This window comes from Trachinotus anak, unplaced genomic scaffold (assembly GCF_046630095.1).
Source record: "Trachinotus anak isolate AG129_WGS33_773 ecotype Australia unplaced genomic scaffold, CSIRO_AGI_Tana_v1 ptg000003l, whole genome shotgun sequence".
Lineage (NCBI taxonomy): Eukaryota > Metazoa > Chordata > Actinopteri > Carangiformes > Carangidae > Trachinotus > Trachinotus anak.
Genome location: NW_027273854.1, coordinates 21774817 through 21802226, shown reverse-complemented (window position 1 = coordinate 21802226; position 27410 = coordinate 21774817). Strand labels below are relative to the sequence as shown.

The following is a 27410-nucleotide window of genomic DNA, read 5'->3' as shown; positions in this document are numbered from 1 at the left end:
GCTAGAAATATAAAACCCAGTTGTGCCAGTGCAGCATTCCCCTGAAGAAAAACGACTGCTGACAAACAGAAATGTGTATCTTAACTCCCCTCTGCATTCTTTCACTGTCTGTTCACAGCTTACGTAACCATGTATTTATCTAATGGTCAATACTGTTGGAGTGTTTCAGTAAAAAGGGCCAACTGGTGCCGTGCTGTATCTGCCCTGTTTTAACATATAACCAGTCAATTGAGTGTGCAATGGTGTAATCACATAGCTGTTTGAACGATAGACGTGGAGTTTGTTCTGTGTCCCTGAAAATGACGACCTTATCAGGCCAACGCCCTATTTCCAATAATCTATCATCCCTGTGATTTACCTCAAGTGTCCAAAAGGTCTTCCTCCTGACTCCCATTTGAAGAATGGTCGAAATAGGTCAAACAGATATCAGTGTATGCAGTCGTGTAGGTCAGTGAATCCCAGCCAGGGGGTACTCATACCTGAAAGTAATGGATGAACGGTTGAAATAGCTAGCTAAAAGCAGAGGAGAAAGGGCTGAACACCACATGTTGGGATTGAGAATGTGTGAAAACTGGGTAGCAACCAAAAAGAGACGAATAAACTGCTAAAATTAAAGGATAAATGGTTGAGATAGTTAGCTAAAAATAATGGAGAAATGGTTTAAATGGCTTAAAGTTATGGATAAATGCCTGAAATTCCAGCTTCTGCCACTCAGAGTGGTAGTAATAGTATGAATGCAAAGTAAACACTGACAGTTCAACATCCATGTTATATAATGGTGTTAAATAACATTCAGCTTAAAATCAATTCAAATGAACACAGTTGGAACGTGACTGGTGGGGCTGATGAAGGGATAATTGTTCGTCTGACAGAGCTGTGGGGGAAGTCTACACCACACAAAAAAGGTTGGGAGCCACTGGTGTAGGTGATGTGCTGAGGGCTTTATAAGACCTAGCAGGGGCCTCTCTAGTTGTAAATGGTAGATGGCATTGGCCAGCTTGCAGTTCAAAGTGAAATTGGATCCTGGTTGGAGCAGGAATGTGAAAAGTAATGTGGAAAGTGATGTAGATCTGTCATGCAGTGCGGTTATTTTCCAGCAAGGGCTTAATTTACTTCTCACTCCTCACAGCCACTCTGCATGTGCTCAAGACAACGCCACCATCCCTCCTCCTTGAAAGACTCGCACACAACAAGTTCCACAAATGGCAAAATAGTTTTCTCAGTTTGTCATTTCCTCTTTCCTCCCTTCTCTTCTCCTTGCCCCACCCTTCCCACTTTCGGAGAAGGAGGGTGAAGGGGGGAGAGAGGGAGTCGACGTGTGAGCCCATAATGAATTTTGACTGACTCAGTACCTTTCCCTGTCTGGCACCCAGTCTGTCTTCAAGAGAGTGAACACGCAGTGAAGCGGACAAAGTGGTAAAGCCAGAACACAAGAGGGACTGTCGCCCTAGAGATGGAGATGGGAGTATTTGTTGGAAAGAGGAAATATAAACAGCCAAAACCAAACAGACTAGAGTGACAACAGTGTAAAACAATATCCACAGCATGAGGAGGACAGCTGAGGACAAGCAGATTTGGCTCAGTCTAGGCTAGCTGGGATGCTGGGATGGGATGCAGTTGGTAGAAATACAGTGTTATTGACTTTGCTGCTGTTCTATTAATATTCCTGTCAATGGGCAGTCAACACGGCACAGCTGGTTTATGGGTTCCCTTCAGCTGGAGCAGGAGGTTTGACTGTACATGGTAATGCTGTGGTAGATGCTGTCACGACTCCTGGTTTTTACAGTAACTCAGGGAGAGTCACTGAGGTGGAAAGGAATGAGAGGGAGCCTGACTGATGGATAGATGGCCTCAGTTTTATAAAGACTAAGGTTGACCTGCTTTCTAAACGGGACAAATGGGACTGAAAGGGACGCTCTGTATCTCGTCCCTTTTCCATTTCTTTCCCTGTTCCTCCTCCACATCTTTCTCAAAGTCTGGCGACTGCACTACTTCCTCTGTTTGTAACCACATTCTGGTCTCTGTGATGAGGCCGGTTTCTAAAACTGGCCCTTGTTCTCTTCCTAGTGTTATTTATTTTATGGTGCCTCTTCCTCTTTCAAGCAAGCTGCTGCTGCTTCGACAGGATACTGCTAACTCTGTTGTCATTTGGGAATTTTTTAGAATATAATCCTTTAATGGTATCTCTGTCAGGTTCCATGAAGTTCAAAGATTTTTGCCAAAGGTTGTTTTGGGATGACTGTGTGTCCATGTATTCAATTACTGAGTAATCCTTGTTATGAATATCTAGACCAGCTAATCTCATTGTAAATGGGCCTGAAGAGAATAGATAGTGAATGCTTTCACAGCCGAGCAGTGTTGCAAAGTAACAAGGACTCAAAGAAACCTTGATTCTTACAGGATTAGAGAGGACTTGGCAGAGAGGCTGCAAGAACCTGAGCCATGAACCTTAAGTGGCTGTGGGCGATGAGTGTTAATGCACATTGTTTTATCTCAAAGTCAAGTCAACATCCCTGTCTTACCATAACTGTCAGCCTCCACATGGGAAGGCCTAGGTCTAAAAATGTCTGATGGGAGTTCTTTATCCTTCCTCTTCTTTCTACTTTCAATATAGATCAGCACTTGTCAAACTAGAATAGCTGTTGGAGTAATTTATAGTCCTCATGTTAGTCTCTGGAGACATAGTTTGAAGTGTGTCACTGAGTTATCTGTGTCAAGCATGTGTGTCGGACTGTGGCACACATCAGCAGCTTGACTCTCACTTGTGTCTTTGCTTCTTTATAAATAATATCCAGATTAGAGTTCAATCATCAATCTACTGCTCTGCTCTCATCCACTGTTAAAGCCATTTTTCAACCAATACTACCAAACATTCCTCAGTTTCAGCGTCTAAATTTAAAGGTTCTGCTTATTTTCCTCTGTCTGATGTGATAGTAAACTGAAAATCTTTGGGTTTTGGACTGCTGGGCAGACAAAAAAATGATTCAAAGAAGTCAACTATGGGGTGGCTTTTTCTGACATTTTGGAGACCAGGACAGCAACTTAATTTTCGATTAGATCAACAGAGAATGAATCGACAGCTGTTTTGATACTGAAATAATTGATTGTCATTTTATCAGAAAAAATGTCAAAAAATTAGCTATTTCTGGTTTGTCAAACATGAGGATATGATGTCTTTACTTGTCACACATGACAGGAAACTGAGCGCAAACAAGACATCTGTAGATCTCACCATGGACTGTGGGAACAGTATTTAAAGACAAAACTATTAATCGATGAATGGAAAAAATAATTAATTGATTGATTGAAAGTAATTTGCAGGTACAGCACTAGTCTTGATTTGTCAGTAACGCACACACGTATAATCAGACTGTTAATATAAAGACAAATCAAGCATTGTGGTGCTACTGAGATGCCACTGGTCCCGGCGTACGGGAACATATGTGTTTGGCAAAACTCACATTATCATAATTTTTTTTTCAGCCCTATCGTGATCTAAAACTGCAGCGCAGCTTTGGGTGTGTTCAGCCTGTTCTACTTCACTTCTTGTTTTTGCCAAACAACAAAGCTACAGGGATTATAATCAGTCATGGCTCACATTCAACCCTGCATGGGGCCAACTGATCCGAATGTACTGGAGCAAGAAATGGTGAAGTGAATTTTAAAGGAGCACGGGAACAGAATCAAGACACATGCACAGTGAATAAGAGCGCTCAGGTCTGTTCGATCTATGCAGCCACGGGTGTGCAACCAGTGTGAGGTGATGCTGATCTCCCCTGAGGGATGAAACGCCTAAAGGGACACGTGACCGGCTGGTGTGATGGGAATAAGGGAAGGGAAGAAAACAGGAAGGAAAGCCAGAGAATAGGTCTGAGAAAGATGTAAGGGAGGAGGCATAGAGGACAGAAATTTGTGGAATGCCTCTGCTCCCTGTCTCTCCCTGATAAAGGGTGAGTATGGGAGGAATGCGACCCTGAAAAGACTGGATAAACAGAGAGAGGGGGGGGGTTAGGACTCTGGAGAGGGAGAAGAGGGAGAACGGGGGACTGAAGGCAGAGGAGGGAGTGTAGATCCAGCTGAGAGGTATAGCAGGACTAATTTACCCCACGTTCTGTTATAGGATGGGGTCGGTACACTAGAGATGAGTTGGGAGGCGGGGTGAGCAGCTTTGGGCAGCTGTACCGCAGCCTGACACTGTTGATCGAGGATGGAGGGATGCAGGGGTCATGAGAAGAAGGGGCTCTCCCCCTGTGTTCTTTCTCACAGATCAGGGTTAATGTGCTGGAACAGACAGGACAGACACAAGCTTTTTAAATGCAGCAACTTCTACTTTTCTCTCTTCCACAGGATTCTTAAGGGTCGGTCACCTTTTTTTTAGTGCAGTTTAAGAAAGCGTCAGAGTTTGCATTTTGATAGAGCTCTGCGGTGGTTCTTTTAATAGATGTTAGAAGCAACTTTTAGTAAAATAATAGTAACTTGAACAATACACATTTGCTATTAATCAAAAATAAACGTAGGGATTTTGGGAAGACGTGTGACTTAAGTAGCCACATCATAGTTGATCTACAATCATAAATATAAGGAATATTAGTACTTCTACTAATACATGTGGGACCTGTGTTTTACTGCACTGTTAAATACAAGCAGTGTTTTATAATGTTGAGCATGAGAATTTGGCTCCACTATCTCCCACTGGGCCATTCTGCAATGTGAAATTACTCACAGGGACATAAAAAACAATTCAGCTAATATTCTTTCAGACATGGTGATGAAGTGTACGAGCTGAACCTGACCTCCACAGTGATTTTCTTTTTTCCAAGTGTTTGCATATGAGCGACACAGCATATGCAAACAAGTGTCTATAAGGCTGCTTTTAGTGTTGCCTCAGAGGTGAGGGAACATTGAGAGAAGCTAACGACCCTGGTGCTGCTGGGAAAACGTTGTCATGCCCCTGCTGTGTTGGAATGATAATTGAGATGGTAAAGTCTGGGGCACCAGTGTCAGTGAAAGCACACCATGTTCAGCTAATTGCCCCGAGTCACTGCACTCCCTGAAGTGGGGCGTTTTGGCTCCAGCACACTCGTCGTTTTCCTTCATACTGGTTTAACTTGTCTAGTCACTTTCTATATGGGTTAAACTGTAGCACTCCTTGTCAACAACATGTTATGTACAAGCTTTCAGAGGTGTATTGAAGCAAGAACAGCCTGTGCAGAGTTTGTTTTTTATATGCCTAGACAAGTCATTGTTTGCAGTGGGTAGTGTGCTCATGTTTAATATGAAACCTCAGCATGCAGTGTTGTTGGTTTGCTGCAGATTTGGGAAGTTTTACTTGGTTTGATGGTTGTCTTCTGACTCCAATAAAATTCTATCAAATTGTGTATTTAAAGTTGGAAGATGCTTCTTTTCATTTGACTGCCAGAAATTTCACCAATGGCCCATTTCTGTGGCCAAAGTTTTCTAGGACATGAAGGTCTTTATCTGCGTTGGTCCAGCAATAACCTGGCTCCAGTTTTTGTTCCTGCCCCCAAATAGTCACCAACTCAACATATTAGTTACTAATGACCCAGGAATATTTTAGGTAGAACAGAGTACTGAACTTTGCTGACTGGTCAGACAAAAACTGTAGATAAGAATTTGTTCTGAATGTTATTGACATTTAAGCAAACACTCACTCAATACCATGACTAGTCTAAAAAAGGGTAACATAAAAAGAGCTGGTAGGCTGCCAAGAGAAAGCGCAACTTAGCCAAACAAAACGTGGAACTTTATTTACCAATAGTTTTAATGTGGTTATAGACTTAATCGGAAAAATAACCAAGAAACGGATCGTTAATCCTTAACGAAAGCCAGAGATGAAGAATTAAAAGAAAGGATGTGACTCTGGTGTTAAATACAAAAACTGAAACTTGCTTTTTGCTTCTCTTATCTTTTACACTATTATCTTTACTGTTCATCATAACCATAAAAATGGAAACAGGAATGTACAAAGGCGACTTTTGTTTCCAGATCTACTTACTGGATTTAGTTCATGGGACTAGTTGGTTAATAAGGAGATTTACTCTATCTCATCAAGATCACCCGCAGTCAACTCACCTTCCACCGCCTCCCTAACTAAGCAGTAGGAACGACAACAAAGGCCTGCTCCCTCACAGGCTTCCCACCAGCAAACATACAGTTGTGTTTGTTGGAGCACTCAGCCAAACTGGAGGCACCTCTGCTGGGAGATGAACTTAGATCTCTGTGATCCTGGGCAAATGTTTCTCCTGTCACTCCTGATGGTGTGGCAGCTGGAAGTATTCACAGCAGCCAGCCAGGGAGTAACATGGGGCCTCATTTGACATGGTTGTGTGTTTTGTCAGACTTTTCCTGTTGTACATCACTTCAGTGGTGACCTTTGCATTCCTCAGAGATTGCATGTAAAGATAGCAAAGGTCTCGTCCTACAAACTAGACCTTTTACATAACTACCAAGATTTTTTTCTGCCAGATATTATTGAAGACTTGCAGCAATACACATTTCACTGTGAAGATTAGTAACAAACATTATTTGATAATCAGTTTGATTTTTTTGTGGTTTGATGTCTGGGTTTCTGACCTCTGTCAGTGATTTTCTTCGTTTCCCTGCACTGACCCCAGCACATTTTCTTCCACTCTCTCTGAAACAGCTACCATGTCAGACGCAGACAAGTTCCTGTACGTGGACCGCAATCCGGTCAACAACCCCCTGGCTCAGGCTGACTGGGCCACCAAGAAGCTGGTATGGGTGCCCTCAGAGCGCCTGGGCTTCGAGGCCGGCTCTGTGAAGGAAGAGCGCGGCGATGAGTGCGTGGTGGAGCTGGCGGACTCTGGTAAGAAGATCAAGGTGAACAAGGATGACATCCAGAAGATGAACCCGCCCAAGTTCAGCAAGGTGGAGGACATGGCCGAGCTCACCTGCCTGAACGAGGCGTCTGTGCTGCACAACCTGAAGGAGAGATACTACTCTGGTCTCATATATGTGAGTATGAAGCAGCCTTTCACACAAAATGCCTCAAACCTAACATTGATGCATAAAGTGTAGCTTCTGTTTGCTTAAATGTATTGTAGCAGTGATACATGGGGCTTATGTTCTTCGTGTTTCAGTAGAAAGACTTAATTGAAATTTTAAGTATGAGGCATATGTTACATGTTTTAGATAAAAATGCAAAATGTGACATTTCAAATTTCCTCAGCTCTGTGTTGCTACTCTTTTTGTGGTGTTTGTCCACAAGCCAATTGTCAGGGTAACTTGAACCCATTGGTGTGCTCTTGAAGCATTTTCTTCGTAGGACCAGCGTGTAGGATTTAGTGGATTTAGTGGCATCTTACACTGCAGACTGCAAACAACCCCTCCCCTTAACCCTCCCTTTCCAAGCCTGTAGGAGAACCTACAGTGGCCCTAAGGTAACGTAAAAATATGAAAGGCCCTCTCTAGAGTCAATGTTTGGTTACTGTAGAAACATGGCAGTGCAACATGGCAGGCTCCCTGGTAGAGAAACCACTCCTTATGTAGGACTCATTCTAACCTGATAATATTATATTTAATTTCGGCCAGTAGATCTCTCTAAACCCTACACACCGGTCCTTTAAAATCCCCACTGGCTTAAAGGAAATATTCTTCCAAGGCCAGCCTCCAAACCAATTTATCTCCCTGTCCGACCTCCTAATTATCTCATTAAGCCCCATTGTTTAAGACAATCCATTGTGTGCAAATTGCTGCTGCATGGAAACGTATTCCATGCAATGCAAGCATTCTTTTCCTTCACCCTCTTCATCTGTCTCTCTTGTTTGCCTTCCCTCTTTTTTTTCCTCTCTGTGTTTGGGGTTATCTTGTAAACAGGAAGTTGACGGGAACAATGCAGTCCAGGGTATGAGAGATGTGAAGAACAGCATTAGGGGAGGAGGGAGTGGCCAGTCTTTGCACAGATGGACGTGGAATGTAAAATGTGTTGTAACTGCTATTACTGCCCCCATAATTAATGTTATTTATCCCCCATGGCCTGGGCTGGGAGTGATTTGGTCTCTTTGTGGTGTGACCCGGTCATATCAACAGTCTGTTGTCCCCTCCCTGTTTCCTTCCAGAGATCCAGGCTACAGTTGGCTTGCAAGGCTCCAGGCTCCTCTGTAGTTTTTAGGTTGACCGTCTCCCGTGGGAGAGTGGGTGTACAATGGAGGGAGAGATGCCTGGTACAGAGATGTTGGAAGGGCAGCGCAGGAATGCAGCACATAGAAAAAAATCAGAAGTGGCAGGAGGAGAAATGAGTCCAGATACACACAAGAAAAGATTTAGTGGAGTTGATAGAAAAAGGAAGAGTTTAACACGTGGCCTCAAAGCTGAAAAGGTAATTCTACTAAGTAGATCTGAGATATGACTCGTCTAAGCATTCAAGTTGCTGTAGTTTGACAAAGCCAAGGTCACTCATCAGTTTAAACTTGCAGCAGGGTGGGGTTGAGATTACATAATATAGGAGGGTAACAAATCAGAGTTCATGAGAAATGTTCAGCTTGGTGTGGATGGGAAGGAAGGCTTTCTCATTTCTCAAGTTCAACTTCTGCTTTTTAAGGAGAAACAATTGTTTGCAGAAGCACGTATACTGTTAGCACGTGTTAGCATATGACATCACTAGTCTCAAATTTTGTTTATGGTATTTTCATGTGTCCAGTTTTTAAGCCTAAAAACATTTTTAAATGTCCCATTTAACACAAATGCATGTCCATTCACTTCATTTCCTTATTCCACATTTAAGTGAAGATTTTTTAAATGCCACCTCTCTGTCCTGCAGACGTACTCTGGTCTCTTCTGTGTCGTCATAAACCCCTACAAGAACCTGCCCATCTACTCAGAGGAGATTGTCGATATGTACAAGGGCAAGAAGAGGCATGAAATGCCGCCTCACATCTACGCCATCACTGACACATCTTATAGAAGCATGATGCAGGGTAAGTGACCATCCTTTGCAAAAGAACATTATGAGCAATAGAACATAATGACGTGGAATTTGCAGTTTGCTTAAATTATGTACTTTTTTTTTTTTCTTCTTCCTTGACTCAAACTTTTTCCAGACTTATTTTAACATCCCAAAGCTTGTAATATGGGTCCCTTTAAGACTACATGGCCAGTGAAGCTACAGTGTCCTGAGCAGTACCACACTGAGCTATAAACTGAGGCTCCTAAGAGAACACATTTCATGCACACATGTTGTAATACTGGCAGATTATTTGCATCAGTGCCTGCTCTTAAAAATCAAATGCAGTGCATGAGAATAGTTTGTATATTCAGTTTGGGCCTTAAAATAGAAGACACTGGGGACCAAGTGCTGTAGAATATTGGAGCTGATACTTGCTCCTAGTATTTGACATGATTTATTTGCCCCACTGGCCTCAGAAAATACCAGGCTCTCAAGTCTTGCTAAGTTTTATTAACTCTAGCAAAGTTGTAGTTTGAAAAAATGAGGCTGTGCATCTCCTGCAGCTCATTTGTCACACTTTTTGAACAGGATATACATTTAAATCTGCATATAATAAGATAAGATAAAAATTTTATAGAACTCCTTGTGTTTTATGTTGTTCTTGAGACTGATTTAGCTCAATTTGAATAATTGTACACGATGTACAAACACATTTCTTATACTTTAAAGTGAGAAAAATATCCTGTTAAGTGCTCGTAGTACTTTCCTAATGGATTTTTCCTGTCTTTGACACTTGCATGTTTTTTTGAGAGGCTACCCCTTCCCTCATTATATAATTACAGTGTTCTGTAACTTAAATCTATAGTTGCAACAAAAACGTAACATTACGATCACGTAATTGGTATTTCCTGCAGCACTACTGCGTTGTACTATGCTGTGTTTTTTTTCTTTAGTCCACCTCCTGTGTGTGTTTTCTTAGCTTGACAACAGCTTCTTTTTCAGGCTGTTCTTCCTTAAGTGCTGAGCTCTGTCATCTGTCTGAACTACTCCCCTCTGTCCAGTTTCTGGTCCTTTTTCCATATTTGGCTCCAAAGTGTTGAGACCACATTATAAGAGCTGATGGGTAATTAACCGGTTGGTCAGAAACCCGGCAGCACGTCTTTCCAGTCACAGGAAGCCGGATATTGATTTCCTGTCTGTGGCCAATGTACATCCTGCTGTACAGACAGAAACTGTATGCGCTGTGGTGATAACATAGGCTCACTTAGAACATGCAGCATTGTTGCTTGGCATAATAAGAATTTGCACATTTATTTTGCAGATCGTGAAGACCAGTCCATTCTTTGCACGTGAGTTTCACATACAGACATCACGTTCCTCCAGTGTTGTATCAACATTATTTTCATTTTCATCAACTGTTGACTGTCGCTCTTTTTGACCATCCCTCTCTCAATCCTGTGACTGCTTATTTGTCTTTGTCTCATGTAGAGGAGAGTCTGGTGCTGGAAAGACAGAGAACACCAAGAAGGTGATCCAGTATCTGGCTCATGTAGCCTCCTCTCACAAGACCAAAAAAGATCAGGTCAGTCCTGCCTCTCATCCGCACAGTTCACCCTTCAAACCTTCCTCCTGTTACTCTGTTACACCCTCTGGTCATACCTTTTATCCTTCATCTCACTCCCTTCATCTCTCATTTCACTCCCTGCTCTTACTACTTATTCAAATCATCATTTACAGGTGAGACACAATCCCTCATTCCTCCAGTGCTTTTATTTCACAGGATCAACATTTTCCTGTTCCTCTCTGCACAATCGATCAGACACTTTTTTTTTATTGTGTATGTGAACATGATTGTTAATCCATCATTGCATTGCTGTGTTCAAACAACTTGTTTCCAGCAGTGGACACATTCTGATGTGGTGCAGCTGCTATTAAAGGAAAAGAGGTGGCAGTCAAGATAACAGCCCTGCAGGCACAGGAAAACAGTAGTGTGGATTTAAAGGCTCCTGACATTTAATACAGACCAGAGGCCTTACTTCATCTGTAATATATTCTGATTTGCTGATATTACTGCATCTTCTCATCTGAAATAAAACTCAGTCTACCATGTAGCAGTCATGCATTACGTCAGACTCCACTAGAAAACCTGCACTCCTGTTATCTGGCCTGCCAACCTTTTGATAGATGCAGCTGAAAGCAACATGGTGGGGTTTGATGAAAACCACATCTGTCATCCCTTTTTTTGAGGTTGTTGTATTTTTCTCTTCCCATCAACAGAACAGCTTCGTCCTGTCACATGTGAGTTAACTCTCTCCCTCCATTCACCCTTCCTCCCCACCTGCTTCTGTCATCACCTTCCTCCTCCTCCTCTTCCCCGTCCTCCTCCCCCACCCTCCCTCCTCTTTTCTCCTCGCTGGAGTGCACTGTTGTGGGAGTCACTCTGTATTAAGGGCAGAGGTGACATGTTGTGCCAGCCAATAGGAAGTAGGGAGGAAGTTTGTTTGCAGATCAGTGGCAGCCGTATGTGTTCCTGTGAAAAATTCAGCCAGACAATAGTAGGATAAAGGGGGGAGGGGTGTGTGCTGAAGAAAAAAAACAGCAATTTTTGCTCTCATGGATGAATTCATATATTTGTCTGGTTGAATTTTTCATAACTTGTATTGCTACTTTGTGCGTGCACCTGACTCCAAAGTTGCTTTTCTCTTTTTGCCTAAAATATTTGCTTGGTCAGTGTGTCTGGTCCCAACAGACACACTGATACCCCATAAAGTGTACATGTTGTGTGATGGCCTGCTTTTGTGGTCTTAACATAAACTGAACTGATTAGTTATTAAAGTTTTTTTTATCTGTGAAGATGCTCAGTGAAGGGACAGTAGTAAATAATCCAGAGCCTGCAGTCAGTCAGTGATCCTACACCATCGCTCAGAAAAGCCTGATACAGACCAGACATTTGTACAGTAAATTGTCATTGCTTTGAATTCGTATGTAATATGAGGTTTACCTATGAATCGGAGCAATGGCAGCTCTTTTTAAAATTTTCTTACATGATGTCCGTCCATGTTATTGCTGGATGGATCTGAGTGATCATCAGTCAAACAAGTGAAAAACCCTTTATATGAAAAGCCGGGTAACTGGGAAAGGCAAATATATTTGTATAGCACATTATTATAAACGTGCCATTCAACGTGCTTAACAGAAATAAAAGAAGCATAAAAATAGAGGTAAAAACGTAATAATAAAACAGAATAAAAACTAAAAAAATTGCTCAAAAGTGCACACATGCTCAGCAAACTATTTTAAATTGTCTTTTTGTACTGAATGTTCATATGTGTAAGGAAAGTTTAAAAATAACTTACCAATGATGTGATACTGTATTGCACACAATGGTGTACTGTGTATGTGCAGAGACTCAGTGAAAGCCAGAGTAGCTTTAGGGAAGAAGTTAAATGTTGTACTGGAACTGAAAGGACTTTGTTTTGTGCTTTGGTTCACTGGAATATTCTGCTCTGGGTAACAGGTGATGGGTTACTGATGCGGGTCACAGGGTCTCTTGGGTGTTTGCAGACGTGGGCACTAACCTAATGTTATGTGTGGGGTAAAATGCTTGGGTGCAATGTGTGTGTTTGTGTGCGTTGCTGGTGTGTGTATGTGGTATCCCTCTTGTCACTTTTTGTTTTAAATGTCATGATCTCTCTTGTCCTCAGACGTAAGTACATCATGGCTAAATTAACAAATACCATGTCAACATATTTATTTAAAAAGAAGAAAACTGATCAGTTTCTTACAACATCAAAATATTCTAGTTAATCAATAGCAGATTATAATTCGAGGTTCTCGTGAACATCACAGTGAATTATCAATTGTCTTGTTAGATCTGAATCCATGGCTGAGAAATATCCAGGTGTAATGGCGGCGCAGAGAGAGCATGTACTTTATATTGTGCTTTGCTTTTCTCTTCATTTCCACCAGGGGGAGCTGGAGAAGCAGCTGCTGCAGGCCAACCCCATCCTAGAAGCCTTTGGAAATGCCAAGACAGTCAAAAACGACAACTCCTCCAGATTTGTAAGACTTGAAGCTACATCTTCTTCTTTTTCTTATAAACTGCCTGTTAAGATGCCTTTCTTAAATGCTGTTTTTTTTTCCTCCTCCAGGGAAAATTCATCAGGATCAACTTTGATGTCAACGGTTACATCGTTGGTGCCAATATTGAAACTTGTATCCTTGAAACTATCTGGTTGCTTCCCTCTAGAACTGAAACCACTGTAGTGCTTGTTTTGGCCTTCTTTTAATGCAATGAATTTAGGTCCACCGCAGGAATTTGAACTGTCTCACTACATCACATAAAACCGTTCAGAGAGTTTTATCATAATAGTATCAGAAAACTTGTACTTAACAGACTGACCACTAGACTTGTTGGAGAAATCCCGTGCCATTCGCCAGGCCAAAGACGAGAGGACCTTTCATATCTTCTACTACTTACTCACAGGAGCTGGAGACAAACTGCGCAGTAAGCAACATGTTATATAACTAAATGTTTAAAGTGAGTGAGGATTTGTTAAGGATTTGCAGAGTAGCAATTATTTGTTTCATTCTGAAATCGAGCAGTGTTGTTTGGTTGTAAGGATTTTTAGATATTAATCTCACTCCCATCATTTTCTCTCAGATGAACTCCTCCTTGAAAATTACAACAACTACCGTTTCCTCTCCAACGGGAACGTCACAATTCCTGGGCAGCAGGACAAGGATCTGTTCACAGAGACCATGGAGGCCATGAGGATCATGAGTATCCCAGAGGACGAGCAAGTGGGTAAGACAAGCAGCAGATTGGTTTAAAACTACTTTTTTATCCTTTAAGTGGAACTTTGCTGTTGTACTCATTCTGTGTGCAACATAAAACCATGTTTCTGCTGTTGTCCTCTTCCTGTGCAGGCATGCTGAAGGTGGTGGCCTCTGTGCTGCAGCTGGGGAACATGAGCTTCAAGAAGGAGCGACACACAGACCAGGCCTCCATGCCTGACAACACAGGCAAGTTAGACCGTCACCTTCTGCACCTTCACATGTGGTTTTCTCCTCTCTTTCCCTGTCAACGCCACCATTTCTGTGCCGCTCATTTCCTTCCTCCCATTTCCTCTTCTACAGCTGCCCAGAAGGTGTGCCACCTGATGGGCATGAATGTCACAGACTTCACCAGAGCCATCCTGTCACCCAGGATCAAGGTGGGCAGAGACTACGTCCAGAAGGCCCAGACTCAGGAGCAAGCAGAGTTTGCTGTGGAGGCCCTGGCCAAGGCCACGTATGAGAGGATGTTCCGCTGGCTCGTCATGAGGATCAACAAAGCCCTGGACAAGACCAAGAGACAGGGAGCCTCCTTCATTGGCATCCTGGACATCGCTGGCTTCGAGATCTTTGAGGTAAACAAACTGTAAATGACGTGCCTGTGGGAAAGTGTAGAAGATAAAACAGTGAATCTGAATGTGCAAATATGAATAAAAAATCACAGAAAATCTTAACCATGTTTACATTTGTGCTGTTGATTCTGAACTTTTTTTTTTTCTTCTCCCTCCAGCTGAACTCCTTTGAGCAGCTTTGTATCAACTACACCAACGAGAAGCTGCAGCAGCTCTTCAACCACACCATGTTCATCCTGGAGCAGGAGGAGTACCAGAGGGAGGGCATCGAGTGGAGCTTCATCGACTTCGGCCTCGACCTGCAGCCCTGCATCGACCTTATTGAGAAACCTGTGAGTTTGCTCATTTCACTCACCTGTCAGGCTTTTATTTCTTTATTTGATAAAACATTAGGCCCATTTTACTTCTAATCAGATGCTGCTGTTTTTGTACTTGAACTTTGTTTTTCTGTTTCATGCATTAAGATGTGCACTCTCCGTTTGTTTCCAGGCCAATCCCCCTGGTATTCTGGCTCTGCTGGATGAGGAGTGCTGGTTTCCAAAGGCCACAGACAAGAGCTTTGTGGAGAAGGTGCTGCAGGAGCAGGGCACACACCCCAAATTCTTTAAGCCCAAGAAACTGAAGGACGAGGCTGACTTCTGTATCATCCATTATGCCGGCAAGGTAAACAAGTCTAGTTAATTATGGTGTATTCTCATTGGGCCTAATTTGTACTTGTACTTGTCTTTTCTGAATTCATGCCCAGTTCTCAAGCTTTATAATAATCTTCAAAAGAGATGTGAGTCTAAAACAGACATCTTGGTTCCTGTCTGGTCTTACCCCTCAGGTGGACTACAAGGCAGACGAGTGGCTGATGAAGAACATGGACCCCTTGAATGACAACGTGGCTACACTGCTCAACCAGTCCACTGACAAGTTTGTCTGTGAGCTGTGGAAGGACGGTGAGTTCAGACAGATGTTAACTTGTTGCAGTAACCCAGGAATGACTGCTTCTCTAGAGGCGGTGTTTGATGTGGGAATATGTTTCATGTTGGCTTCCTGTTTTCTGTTTTGCATTTCATTGTGCTTTCTTTCTCTTTTTACTGTCTCATGTGTGGACCTTTGTTTTTACCTTCAAATCCCACTTGTTGTTTCCGTCCATTTCTTCCTCTGTGCGGCCCCGTTTGTCTGTCATCTTTTTCTTTTACTGGGTCTCAGAGGTACAGAATTGTCAGAGAGCCTATTTTTATCAGCGTTTTCCTATTCTACACTCAGACTCAGGTGATGAGGTTTCTCTTTCATTTATTCAGTCCTTCCCTCTTTCTCCTGTTGTCTGTTTTAAAAATGCTTATTTCCACTGCAACTCATCCCTTTCTCCTAAAATGATCTTTCCAAAGATGCCAGTAAATTTTGTGAGTTGCTTCATTGTCTTTTACCAGCTCTGTGTTCAGAAACAAAATCTTCTGGTCATCTGAGGACTTGTTGCTGTATTGAACTCTCCTTCTCTCCCTCTGTGTAATAGTGTTGTTTGGGGACTCCTGGTGTTGGTCATGGGTACTGCAGCGATGGGTATATACTGCATGGGTTTGGTTTGGTTGTTTTTGTCACCACAAAGATACATGCCCACTGCAAGCGCCTACGTTTGTCATCACCCTGACACACATACACATTTAAGTGAACCATCACACATAGTTTTCACTCAGAGAACCACAAACAGGCAGCGTTAACAGTTGACAAACCTCCTTCACTCATTGCACTGAATATTTTTTCATTATGGTGTGTGATCTGTCCACACTTCACTGGCTTTTTGTGACTCCCCTCTGTCATCCTCCCCGATTTCTGCTTCCCTCCACATTCACTCTTGTTTGTGTGGTGTGTCACTGGTCCCATCTCTCCTCTCTCCTGGTGCGTGTTTACCATGAGGAAGTGGGAGACAATGGTCATATTCATTCTTCCTTGTGACATGCATTTGGTTTGAGTTTGCCTGGTTGAATACTTAAATTATTAAATTAAACAACTTTGACTTTTTACCTAATGTCATTCCTCCTATTTCTCTCTTTTTTCCCTTCTTTCAGTGGACCACATTGTGGGTCTGGATAGGGTGTCTGGCATGTCTGAGATGCCCGGTGCCTTTAAGACCCGTAAGGGCATGTTCCGCACCGTGGGCCAGCTGTACAAGGAGCAGCTGTCCAAGCTCATGGCCACTCTGAGGAACACAAACCCGAACTTTGTTCGCTGCATCATCCCCAACCACGAGAAAAAGGTATCAGAGAAACACTGGCATCTATTTGGATATTTCCACCACAGGAACTTTCCCAGGGGACTAAGATCTTTGTGAGGAACTCGGGTACTAAACCTGATTTTCAAACCATGGAAGGAACCATGTACCTATATGATAGTTAGTGCTAAAAAAGTCCCTGCTGTGGGCAAAGTTATTTTTAAGTAACCTTGACTGACTGTCACTGGTCACACACAGACACCGTGGCAGCTACAAGTTGTGTACTTCTTCATTCATAAATTCACAAAACAGGGAAGTAGGTATTGATATTAGGAGGAGGGAAGGATGTTTTCATTGTTTATAAACATTGAAAAAAAAAAAAAAAAAAAAAAAAAAAAAAAAGCTGCTCATGTGTGAGCGAGCTAGAGAGTGAATAAGAGTGAGTGGATGGCAGTCGAGCAAAGTGAGTGAAGGAGAGAATGTAACATGTCGTTACATTATGATATAGAAATAAATGACAAACACTCAGCAGATCGTCACTGTGGGTAGATGCTTTGGAGTTTTCAGGGTCTATTTCTATATCTGCATATCACCCTCTCCTTCATTAATTATAATCACACTCAAACATCAGAGTCAGGGAGCAGTAAAAACATACAACAACAGACTCGCATTTACTGATGTGCTAAAATTGTGTGTCAAATATCATTTTTTTAAACCCATCGTCAGTCGAATTTTCCTGATAACCACAGGACTTTAAGGGTGGTGGAAACACACAAAACAGAAATGCACAAAAGAGACTTTTAGTTCCTGAATTTATTTCCTCTGGTTCTTTATTGTCTGGAACTTATTGGCTACAAAAGAACCACAAACCACTGTGGAGAATAAAACTGTTTCTCTGTTTTGCCAAATTGCTGATCAGAAAATGTTCCCCTTCCTCAGGCTGGTAAACTGGACCCCCACCTCGTTCTGGACCAGCTGAGGTGTAATGGTGTGCTGGAGGGGATCCGTATCTGCAGACAGGGTTTCCCCAACCGCATCGTTTTCCAGGAGTTCAGACAGAGGTAACAGAATAATATCACTGCTCCCATTGAATGTCACTCTACAGTGTAAGAAAACACTAAATCGTATCATCTGCCCCACCTCCAGGTATGAAATCCTCACTCCTAACGCCATCCCCAAGGGCTTCATGGATGGAAAACAGGCCTGTGTGCTCATGGTAAGGGGTCTACAAAATTCTCCAAAATATCTAGTCCTACAAAATACAAACAAGTCACTCTGTAGTGTGACTGATCAGTGCATTTCCTGTCCTGTCAGATCAAAAGCCTGGAGCTGGATCCGAACCTGTACCGCATCGGCCAGAGTAAAGTTTTCTTCAGAGCAGGTGTCCTTGCTCACCTTGAGGAGGAGCGGGACATGAAGATAACAGATATCATCATCAGTTTCCAGGCCTGGTGCAGAGGCTACGTGGCTCGCAAGTAAGAACAGACAATCACCACATTCTTTGCTGTACTGGAATCAGGATCCTGTTCAGTAGCAGCTGACATTTCAGCACAGTCAACACTCAGGCTTAAACAAGATTTTCCTGCATGTCAGCCTTTAATGCCAAGAGTGATTTTTCAAAAACTGACCTGGGTGAACTTTTTAATGTGCAGATGAATCAAAGGAAATAACTTGTGTATTGATATAATGCATTTATAATGTTAATGTTCGCTGCATTGGACTGAATGCTTATGTTTTATTTATGTAGCGCCAAATCACAACAGAAGTTATCTCAAGGCACTTTCCAATTGGAGGAGGTCAAGACCTTCTCTATAAAGTATTAGTATATAGTATGATTGTCTGACTCTGACTGATGTTGCTTTGCAGGGCTTTTGCCAAGAGACAGCAGCAGCTCACTGCAATGAAGGTGATCCAAAGGAACTGTGCCGCTTATCTTAAACTCAGGAACTGGCAGTGGTGGAGGCTCTTCACCAAGGTGAACCTCAGTCTCCTACAACATCTTAGCCAACATCTTGCTAACTGCACTTTTCACAACTATGTTTTTTTCTAACGCTGCCTATTTGCACCATTTTATCCTCAGGTGAAGCCTCTGCTGCAGGTCAGCAGGCAGGATGAGGAGTTGCAGGCCAAGGATGAAGAACTGGTTAAAGTGAAGGAGAAGCATTTGTATGCTGAGCGGCAGCTCCAGGAAATGGAGGAGAAACAACAGCAGGTAACATGAAATACAGGATAATGTAATCTGATAATCATATTCATAGATGGATAATGAAGGATGCTGCTTTTAGTGCTGTTTAACCAATGCACAATATTAAAGTGATCTTTTTGCTCTGCTTGCAGCTGAGTGCTGAGAAGATGGCCCTGCAGGAGCAGCTGCAGGCCGAGACAGAACTCTGCGCTGAGGCTGAGGAGATGAGAGCCCGCCTGGCTGCCAGGAAGCAGGAGCTGGAGGAGATCCTCCACGACCTGGAGGCCCGTGTGGAGGAGGAGGAAGAGCGTGCGTCTCACCTGGTATCAGAGAAGAAAAAGATGCAGCAAAATATTTCAGTAAGTAGAGAAAGTTCACTCACTCTCCACCAACTAATTTAGATACATATGAACTGTAAACATTTTACAGGGTACTTACTGTTTTTGCCTCGTGCCATTTTTTTCTGCACACAGGACCTGGAGCAGCAGCTGGATGAAGAGGAGGCAGCCAGACAGAAGCTCCAGCTGGAGAAGGTCACCTTGGAGGCCAAGATGAAGAAGATAGAAGATGACGTCATGGTTCTAGACGACCAGAACAACAAACTAAACAAGGTTAGGATTAAAAGACCCAGAATCATTGTGATTGGTTCATTTGAGTGGTGATCTATACATTTTAGGGAGCTAGTGACGAATGCTGCAGTGCTTGATTTGAGTCTTTCCGCTAATTTGGTCCTAAAAATACCAAATGAAAATGTGCCATCTCTTACTAAACCTGTTGTTTCCCATGTTTGTGAATCCAGGAAAAGAAGTTGCTGGAGGAGAGGATCTCTGAGTTCACCACCAATCTGGCAGAGGAGGAGGAGAAGTCCAAGAGCCTGCAGAAGCTCAAGACCAAACACGAGGCCATGATCACAGACCTGGAGGGTAAGAAGAGAAGACAGGGACATACAGTAACATATGTGATAGCCATTATAAATCCCATTGGCCCCACGCTGAATCTAAACACAACAAGATGTTATAACAGTTTCCAACTTTTTTGTCCTGCCTATAATTTGACATTTGTTCTTATTCTCTGACAGACCGCCTGCGCAGGGAGGAGAAGCAGCGTCAGGAGCTGGAAAAGAACAGACGCAAACTTGAGGGTGACTTCACTGAGATACATGACCAGATTGCTGAGCTGCAGGCCCAGATTGCTGAGCTCCGTGCCCAGCTAGCCAAGAAGGAGGAAGAGCTCCAGGCAGCTTTGGCCAGGTCAGCATGGACTAAACAGCTCATTGTTTTAAGTTATTGTTTCCCTTTGTTGCCCTTTACTCAGTTTATTAGTCAGTCATAGCATTTATGTTATGTTACTCAAACGAATGATGCATGGATGATAAGTTTAACAGATTCCTCAGCTCCTGCTCCATTTACTCATTTTCACTGACCTATTTCTTCCTTAAGGATCGAGGAGGAGGCAGCGCAGAAGAACTTGGCCCAGAAAAAGATCCGTGAGATGGAGGCTCAGCTCTCTGAACTGCAGGAGGATTTGGAGCTGGAGAGGCAGGCCCGCACCAAGGCAGAGAAACACCGCAGGGACCTGGGAGAAGAGCTGGAGGCCCTCAAGACCGAGCTGGAGGACACTCTGGACTCCACTGCTGCCCAGCAAGAGCTCAGGTAGAGATAATGGTCTGGGGATAGCTACAACAGTTAAATATTTCGTTATCATGTTCCATAGTATTTGCGTCCGTTGTACATCTTGACAGATGCACATTAACCTCTGCTGTTCATGCTCAGGTCCAAGCGTGAGACAGAGGTGGCACAGCTCAAAAAGACTCTGGACGAAGAGGCCAAAGTCCACGAGCAGCAGCTGGCTGAGATGAGACACAAACACAGTCAGGCCTTCGATGAGCTCAATGAGCAGCTGGACCAGGCTAAGAGGGTAACTAAAGTCTAACTAAAGTTTTTTTTTTTTTTTTTTTTTTTTTTTTTTTTTTCAGAGCCTCTATCCACCTTTTTTCCCATCTCTCTTTAATGGTCATTTGTTTTTCGACCAAACCATTCATGTTTGTGTCCTTCCCTGCAGAACAAAGTGTCGATGGAGAAGGCCAAGCAGGCTCTGGAGTCGGAGAGGAACGAGCTGGCCATTGAGCTGCAGACGCTGATGCAGGGTAAAGGAGATTCCGAGCATCGCAGGAAGAAGGCTGAATCCCAGGTCCAGGAGCTGCAGCTCAAACATTCAGAGAGCGAGCGGCAGAGATTGGAGCTGGCTGAGAAACTGTCAAAAGTGCAGGTACAGCTCTTAGAATTAGTTTGATGTGATTTAGCAGGACTCTTCCTCTGCCTTTTGCTTTTACTACTGTTATATTTATGTTTTCTGTGCTTCTTATAACATTGACGGTAAATGATGACCTTTTACCTTGTGTGGTAATGTTACTAAATGCTAAATCAAAGTCTTTATTAACCAACTATTCCATTAGTTGTTTTTTTTCTCTGCAGTGGTTCATTTGTTGTCCTTTGTCCACAGGCTGAACTGGATAATGTAAACAGCGTGCTGAGTGAGGTGGAGGGCAAATCCATCAAGGCAGCCAAAGACTGCTCTGCTGTGGAGTCCCAGCTGCAGGATGTTCAGGTACGCAGACACACTTGCTGTATATTCAAAGATGTTACAAATAAATTAGTTACCCTCCCTTGAGGTGCTTTCAGGACACACAGGACATGTCCATTTGATATTAATGATTAAAATACGATCAATTTACCATCAGCCGTTACCCCATTGCAAACATCATGTTACTTAATCAAGGGGCCTAGTTCATATAATTCAGCTTTTCATGTCCATGTTTACAACAGGAGCTACTTCAGGAGGAGACACGCCAGAAACTGTCCCTGGGCACACGTCTGCGGCAGCTGGAGGATGAACAGAACAACCTGAAAGAACAGCTGGATGAAGAAGAATCAGCAAAGAGGAACGTAGAGAAGCAGCTTCAAACTGTGCAGGCTCAGGTAAAACAAACGATCATGTCCCTCAGACAAGCTCAAGGAAGCCTGTGGTCTGACTGAGGTTCTCACAATTACTTAATTCAAATTGTTGCCGCTTTATCCAGGATATTTTATGAAGCGCACATCAACCTCAGAGCACTGAATGTTTGAGTGACACCACCTCTTTCACATACAGCTTGCTGAAATGAGGAAGAAGGTGGAGCAGGACGCAGGATGCCTGGAGAGCGCTGAGGAAGGAAAGAAGAGGCTTCAAAGGGACCTGGAGGGAACAAACCAGCGCCTGGAGGAGAAATGTGCCGCCTATGATAAGTTGGACAAAACCAAGACGCGTATCCAGCAAGAGCTGGATGACCTGCTGGTAGACCAGGACCACCTCCGACAGATCGTCTCCAACCTGGAGAAGAAGCAGAAAAAGTTTGACCAGGTCAGACAATGTGTAAAGTGTATATACAATATCCTAGATTGACGGTTAACATATTTTAGGAATAGGATTTGAGGGTGGTTCAGTCACATCTGTCTTCATTTGAGCTTCACAAACATTAAACACTTTGTCACGACTTTTCTCCAGATGCTGGCAGAGGAGAAGAACATCTCCGCCCGCTATGCAGAGGAGCGCGATCGAGCTGAGGCTGAGGCCCGTGAGAAGGAGACCCGAGCACTGGCTTTAACCCGCGAGCTGGAGTCTCTGATGGACATTAAGGAAGAACTGGATCGCAACAACAAAGTGCTGCGGGCTGAAATGGAGGACCTGGTATCCTGTAAGGATGATGTTGGCAAGAGCGTAAGTCTGGGAAATGTGTTTGCAGAGGTGTATTTGTGCCTGTGTGGTCCGCTCATAACGTTGCCCTCATCACAAAATCCCTCTTCCCGGTTGTGCAGGTCCACGAGCTGGAGAAGTCTAAACGTGCGATGGAGCAGCAGCTGGAGGAGATGAAGACTCAGCTGGAGGAGCTGGAGGATGAGCTGCAGGCCACAGAGGATGCCAAGCTCCGTCTGGAGGTCAACATGCAGGCCATGAAGGCCCAGTATGAGAGAGACCTGGCAGGGCGCGACGAGATGGGCGAGGAGAAGAAGAGAGCACTGGTCAAACAGGTACTGATGGGTTACAGACTGAACCTATACATGTTAAGTTTCTGCTTCCTGTGGGAAACTGGTTCTTGACTGTTTGAACGTTGAGGCATACAAGTGTAGTTTCATGTATGGAACGTGGTTAAAATCAATTGTGCATCCTTCAGGTGCGGGAGATGGAGATGGAGCTGGAGGATGAGAGGAAGCAACGCTCTGCAGCCGTGGGCGCACGCAAGAAGCTGGAGTTGGACCTGAAGGAGCTGGAGGCAGGCATTGACATGGCCAACAAGAACCGCGACGAGGCCCTGAAACAGCTGAAGAAACTCCAAGTGAGTTGGTTGTTGAAATATCTTAAATACAACAAATCATCTCCCTTCTACATCGACTCAAATGTGTGGTTTATTCCCAGTTTCCTGACTCAGTTTTGCTGTTTTTATTTTTTTTCCTCCTCAGGCCCAGATGAAGGATCTTATCCGTGAGCTGGAGGACACTCGCATGTCCAGAGAGGAGATCCTTGCCCAGAGCAAGGAGACTGAGAAGAAACTGAAGGGCATGGAGGCTGACATGATCCAGATGCAGGAGGTCAGCATTCACACCCTTCAGCCTTCTTTTCTATATCCATCCCATCCCATCCTCTTTGCTCTTTAAATAATGAATGTGATATGAGCCATGAACTCTTCTTGAACATGTTAATGAACTGCTGTTTGCTGATTCATCCCTGTGCAGGAGTTGGCAGCTGCAGAGCGAGTGAAGAGACAGGCCCAGCTGGAGAGAGACGAGCTGCAGGATGAGATTAATAACCAGGCCAGCAAGAAGTAAGATGTCCTCCAATTTTTTGTAAAATGACTAAACTGTCAGTTGTTTGCATGACTTGTTATTCACCCACATGTGGTATCCCCCACCCCTCCCTGTCTTTTCATCTCTCCTGTCTTCTATCTGTCTCTCAGTGCTCAGGCTGCAGAGGAGAGGAGACGGCTGGAGGCTCGTATTGCTCAGCTGGAGGAAGAGCTGGAGGAGGAGCAGTGCAACACTGAGCTGACCAACGACAGGCTGAAGAAAGCAATGCTGCAGGTTATTATACATTTCATCACTGCAGGTTCTGATGTGACGTTCAAGTGGTTCGAGCTTCTTCAGCACCCAGTAGTGTTATTCCAAAAAAGAAACGCTGATTCCTGGCTGTTTGTGGCTGACGAGTCTCTGTCCCACTTGTTTAGACTGACCAGATGAATGTGGAGCTGACGGCAGAGCGCAGTGCCTCTCAGCGTGTTGAAGGAGCTCGTTCCCAGCTGGAGCGCCAGAACAAGGAGCTGAAGCTGAAGCTGCAGGAGCTGGAGGGAACAATCAAGTCCAAGTACAAGGCCAACATGGCCGCCCTGGAGGCAAAGATTGCTCAGCTGGAGGAACAGCTGGACATGGAGACCAGGTGAAAGCCTCAGACATGGAAATTAGAGATAACTGACTAGGGACTGCACATTCACTTGACATTATATGAACTTAAATAATTGAGCTACTTGTGTTTTTCCATTTTAATCCATTTCTGTTTTACTCCATTGTAGTGGCAATTATTGTATTTTTACCCCACTACAAGTTTTTCCATTAGAAACAACCTTCATCAGCTACAGCAGTAAAATACTACTTACATATTAATGCATTAGTAATAATCACCCAATAATGTTAAACCTGCAGGAAAATATGCAGGGGTCCAAGTATAGAATGCAATTGAAGGGGCATCATCTTGGTGCAGTAGTGTAACTCAGAGGAGCCATTTTTCAGCATCATGATTACTTTTACTTTAAGTACATGTTGCTAATGATACTTACACACTTTTACTTAAGTGATATTTTCAATTCAGTGTGTGTTATATTGTCGTGTCTTAAGCCTGATCGGTGTTGTGTTCTTGACTCAGGGAGAGGCAGGCTGCCACCAAGCTTGTGAGACGCACAGAGAAGAAACTGAAGGAAGTCATCCTGCAGGTGGACGACGAGAGACGCAACACAGAGCAGTACAAGGACCAGGTCAGAGGTTTTCCAACACTGTGGTTCTGGCTTTCCCGAGTATTATCAGTGTAATGTTTATGTAGATCTACATCAGTCCTTTCCAAAAGCCTGGTGACTGACTGTGTGATGTAAGTGAAATATTGTTCAGGTGTCAAAATAAGTGGTGACTTAAACACTTTCATATAAAACAGTAGGCAGCTTCCGTAGTGTATCAGATGTATTATGAGGATCAGCTTTGCATTGTTTTTCATTGTATCTAATCACTGTACATAATCTGTGTCAAATTCTTAGGTCGACAAGTCAAACTCTCGTATGAAGCAGCTGAAGCGTCAGCTGGAGGAGGCTGAGGAAGAGGCTCAGAGAGCCAACGCCAACCGAAGGAAACTGCAGAGGGAGCTGGAGGATGCCACGGAGTCGGCAGACGCCATGAACCGTGAAGTCACCACCCTCAAGAACAAGCTCAGGTGGGCGAACGGACCGTAGAGCTTTGTACTAGTCCTACACAGATCTGTTGAAGTATTGAAGATCAGTTTGCAAGATGGGCTTCCATGACATTATCTGAACCCTTTTCTGCTCACTCACCGTTTCTTCTTCTCTGCTTTAGGCGTGGTGACCTCCCCTTCACCGTGCGCCGCACTGTTCCCCGCGCCGGCATCGAGAGCGACGAGGAGAGCGAGGCCAAGAGCGAGACCCCCGAGCCCAAGCCTGAATGAACAGCCACCATGCCACTTGACTCCTTAGAACTGCATCATAAATACACAGACCCAAATACACATGATCACACATTACTGTACCTGCTGAACAGAGGGGCACAAAACAAACACAAAGCCGTGACAGTCTGATCTTTAACATTGACAATCTATGCATTCTTAACACACTTTCACACATACAGAAGACAGTAACCTGGGACAATCATCATGCTGACAAATACACGTTATTTTTGGGCCAAATTTTTCTTTTGCTTAATTTTTCTTTCTCTGGGAAAAATAAAAAAAAGAAAATGATATTTTTATAAGGAAACATTCCAGCTATGATAGTCCTGATTTAGGATCTATTTTTCTAATTGAAGAAAGAGAAAACAAAGAAAGACGTATACATAAATGAAGACCGATTACTGGAAGGGGACCAAAGTAATATCTCAATCTATAGAATTGTATTTTATGCAGAAGTTTTTTTTAATGGTTAAGAATGGAAGTGCTTCATGTTTATTCCGCTCACGCTCTCGCCTCGGTTTATAATGAAGGTTTATATGCTGAAATGTATTCTATCAGTTTAGCTGCAGTTAGCACTTGTGACTACGCTTTTGGGCTTAATAATTTGATACACACATTTTCATGTGTAAAACATAATTTGAGGCAGATTTGAAGTAACAATTGGAAACTCATTGACGCATACTGAAGGCATTTGATTGTGATTGTGCTGAAATATCTTAATTTTGCACTGACAAGGAAAAAAAACACTTTAGCCTAGACATCATAAACCACTGCATTTGTGTGTTAAAGGAAACGGTGACAGTGAAGTTTTGGACCAATTGTGGATGTGCTCATATAGCAGACACGCAGGCTGCCGACACACACTAAGGCCTTAAATGCAGCTGAATTCTACTGGGCAGGGTTGTTGGCTTTTTTTCTGGACATGCATTGATTTTTATTTTTATCACTATCAGTGTTTTTGTTAATGTTCAGGGTAAAGTTTAAATGGGGTGGTGGGGTAGTTTAATACTTACAGCACACACTGTATTCTCAGGGCACAGCTTGTTGAGGGAGGAGTAGCTGAGGTTGTTACAAACCAAAGGCAGATTCAGGAGGTAGGAGCGTACTTTGTTAGTCTAACCTATGTACACTATACTCTGACTGGCCTATAGGGCTTCATATAGACATGAGGAGTTGATATGTGGCCGGGTGTAGAATAGACGTATCAGATGAAGTCCTGTTGAGATACAAACCCCTCACAGGCTGTGCTCGAGGGCGGCTTTTGGCTCACACTGCTGGGAAGTGAGAGGAATGTGTTACTTAAAGAGTTCACAACGGTTCACATTTAGAAGGATCACACCTGTCGCACTTAAAAACAAAGGAAATCCAAAAACTAAAGGAAAAAAAACTGCATCTCCTCAATTCTTTTGTAACGTTTGTCTGTCTGCACCTCTGATTCTCGTTTTGTGAAATGTCGGTATTATTGCAATTAAAGAGGCTTTCTAAACTGCTACATGTCGACCACAAGTCTCTTTATTTCATACTGATGTTTATTTGCACAACTGAAAAGATCAGGGTTTTTAGGATGAGTAAGGTAGGTTTGAAGTCCAAAACCTGACTTCCCAGGGGTCCAGCTTGTTGTTTATGATCCTCTGTCACCAGCAGAGGGCAGTCAGGGTTTCCTATGAGGGTGTAATAGACCACTATCAGGTCAGAACCGGTTTCACCATAGGGTAAAATATAGTAAACAAGGATGGGGAAATCTGGGTGAGAACTCTTTGGTATTATTGTGTCTTCTGTCATGTTACTTTTCTAGTGTAGCCTTAAACTGAACACATGTATGATATGACTAACAACTATGGCTAAGACAAAATAGAAACAACAAAAGCTGTAAGAAGTGTTTTTTTTTTCTTTCTTTTACAACAGTTGTGATTGAAATATAGATGAAAATCCCCCTGGTAT

At 43.3% G+C, this 27410-nt stretch overlaps 1 protein-coding gene across 2 annotated transcripts in view; it reads left to right on the top strand.

Moving 5' to 3' along the window:
* The window catches only part of LOC139618537 (myosin-9-like), a 32496-nt gene extending 5535 nt beyond the window's left edge, over nucleotides 1–26961 (top strand). Inside the window, exons 2-41 of one of the 2 annotated variants that reach the window (XM_071474527.1) lie at nucleotides 6665–6996; nucleotides 8801–8957; nucleotides 10248–10275; nucleotides 10415–10508; nucleotides 11204–11224; nucleotides 12896–12988; nucleotides 13078–13141; nucleotides 13335–13433; nucleotides 13590–13733; nucleotides 13856–13951; nucleotides 14066–14337; nucleotides 14493–14666; nucleotides 14824–14997; nucleotides 15161–15275; nucleotides 16389–16576; nucleotides 17471–17592; nucleotides 17678–17747; nucleotides 17846–18006; nucleotides 18398–18506; nucleotides 18612–18743; nucleotides 18869–19075; nucleotides 19190–19327; nucleotides 19516–19639; nucleotides 19795–19966; nucleotides 20156–20368; nucleotides 20489–20633; nucleotides 20778–20984; nucleotides 21219–21323; nucleotides 21542–21694; nucleotides 21867–22115; nucleotides 22260–22472; nucleotides 22571–22783; nucleotides 22927–23088; nucleotides 23213–23341; nucleotides 23486–23574; nucleotides 23707–23830; nucleotides 23974–24182; nucleotides 24666–24774; nucleotides 25048–25220; nucleotides 25361–26961. In XM_071474527.1, the coding sequence (XP_071330628.1) occupies nucleotides 6670–6996; nucleotides 8801–8957; nucleotides 10248–10275; nucleotides 10415–10508; nucleotides 11204–11224; nucleotides 12896–12988; nucleotides 13078–13141; nucleotides 13335–13433; nucleotides 13590–13733; nucleotides 13856–13951; nucleotides 14066–14337; nucleotides 14493–14666; nucleotides 14824–14997; nucleotides 15161–15275; nucleotides 16389–16576; nucleotides 17471–17592; nucleotides 17678–17747; nucleotides 17846–18006; nucleotides 18398–18506; nucleotides 18612–18743; nucleotides 18869–19075; nucleotides 19190–19327; nucleotides 19516–19639; nucleotides 19795–19966; nucleotides 20156–20368; nucleotides 20489–20633; nucleotides 20778–20984; nucleotides 21219–21323; nucleotides 21542–21694; nucleotides 21867–22115; nucleotides 22260–22472; nucleotides 22571–22783; nucleotides 22927–23088; nucleotides 23213–23341; nucleotides 23486–23574; nucleotides 23707–23830; nucleotides 23974–24182; nucleotides 24666–24774; nucleotides 25048–25220; nucleotides 25361–25469 (5883 nt within the window). In that variant the 5' untranslated portion in view covers nucleotides 6665–6669 and the 3' untranslated portion in view covers nucleotides 25470–26961. The remainder of the gene's footprint in view (nucleotides 1–6664; nucleotides 6997–8800; nucleotides 8958–10247; nucleotides 10276–10414; nucleotides 10509–11203; nucleotides 11225–12895; nucleotides 12989–13077; nucleotides 13142–13334; nucleotides 13434–13589; nucleotides 13734–13855; nucleotides 13952–14065; nucleotides 14338–14492; nucleotides 14667–14823; nucleotides 14998–15160; nucleotides 15276–16388; nucleotides 16577–17470; nucleotides 17593–17677; nucleotides 17748–17845; nucleotides 18007–18397; nucleotides 18507–18611; nucleotides 18744–18868; nucleotides 19076–19189; nucleotides 19328–19515; nucleotides 19640–19794; nucleotides 19967–20155; nucleotides 20369–20488; nucleotides 20634–20777; nucleotides 20985–21218; nucleotides 21324–21541; nucleotides 21695–21866; nucleotides 22116–22259; nucleotides 22473–22570; nucleotides 22784–22926; nucleotides 23089–23212; nucleotides 23342–23485; nucleotides 23575–23706; nucleotides 23831–23973; nucleotides 24183–24665; nucleotides 24775–25047; nucleotides 25221–25360) is intronic. The other variant, XM_071474528.1, reaches the window with a different exon arrangement.
* The last annotated feature ends 449 nt before the right edge of the window (nucleotides 26962–27410 follow it).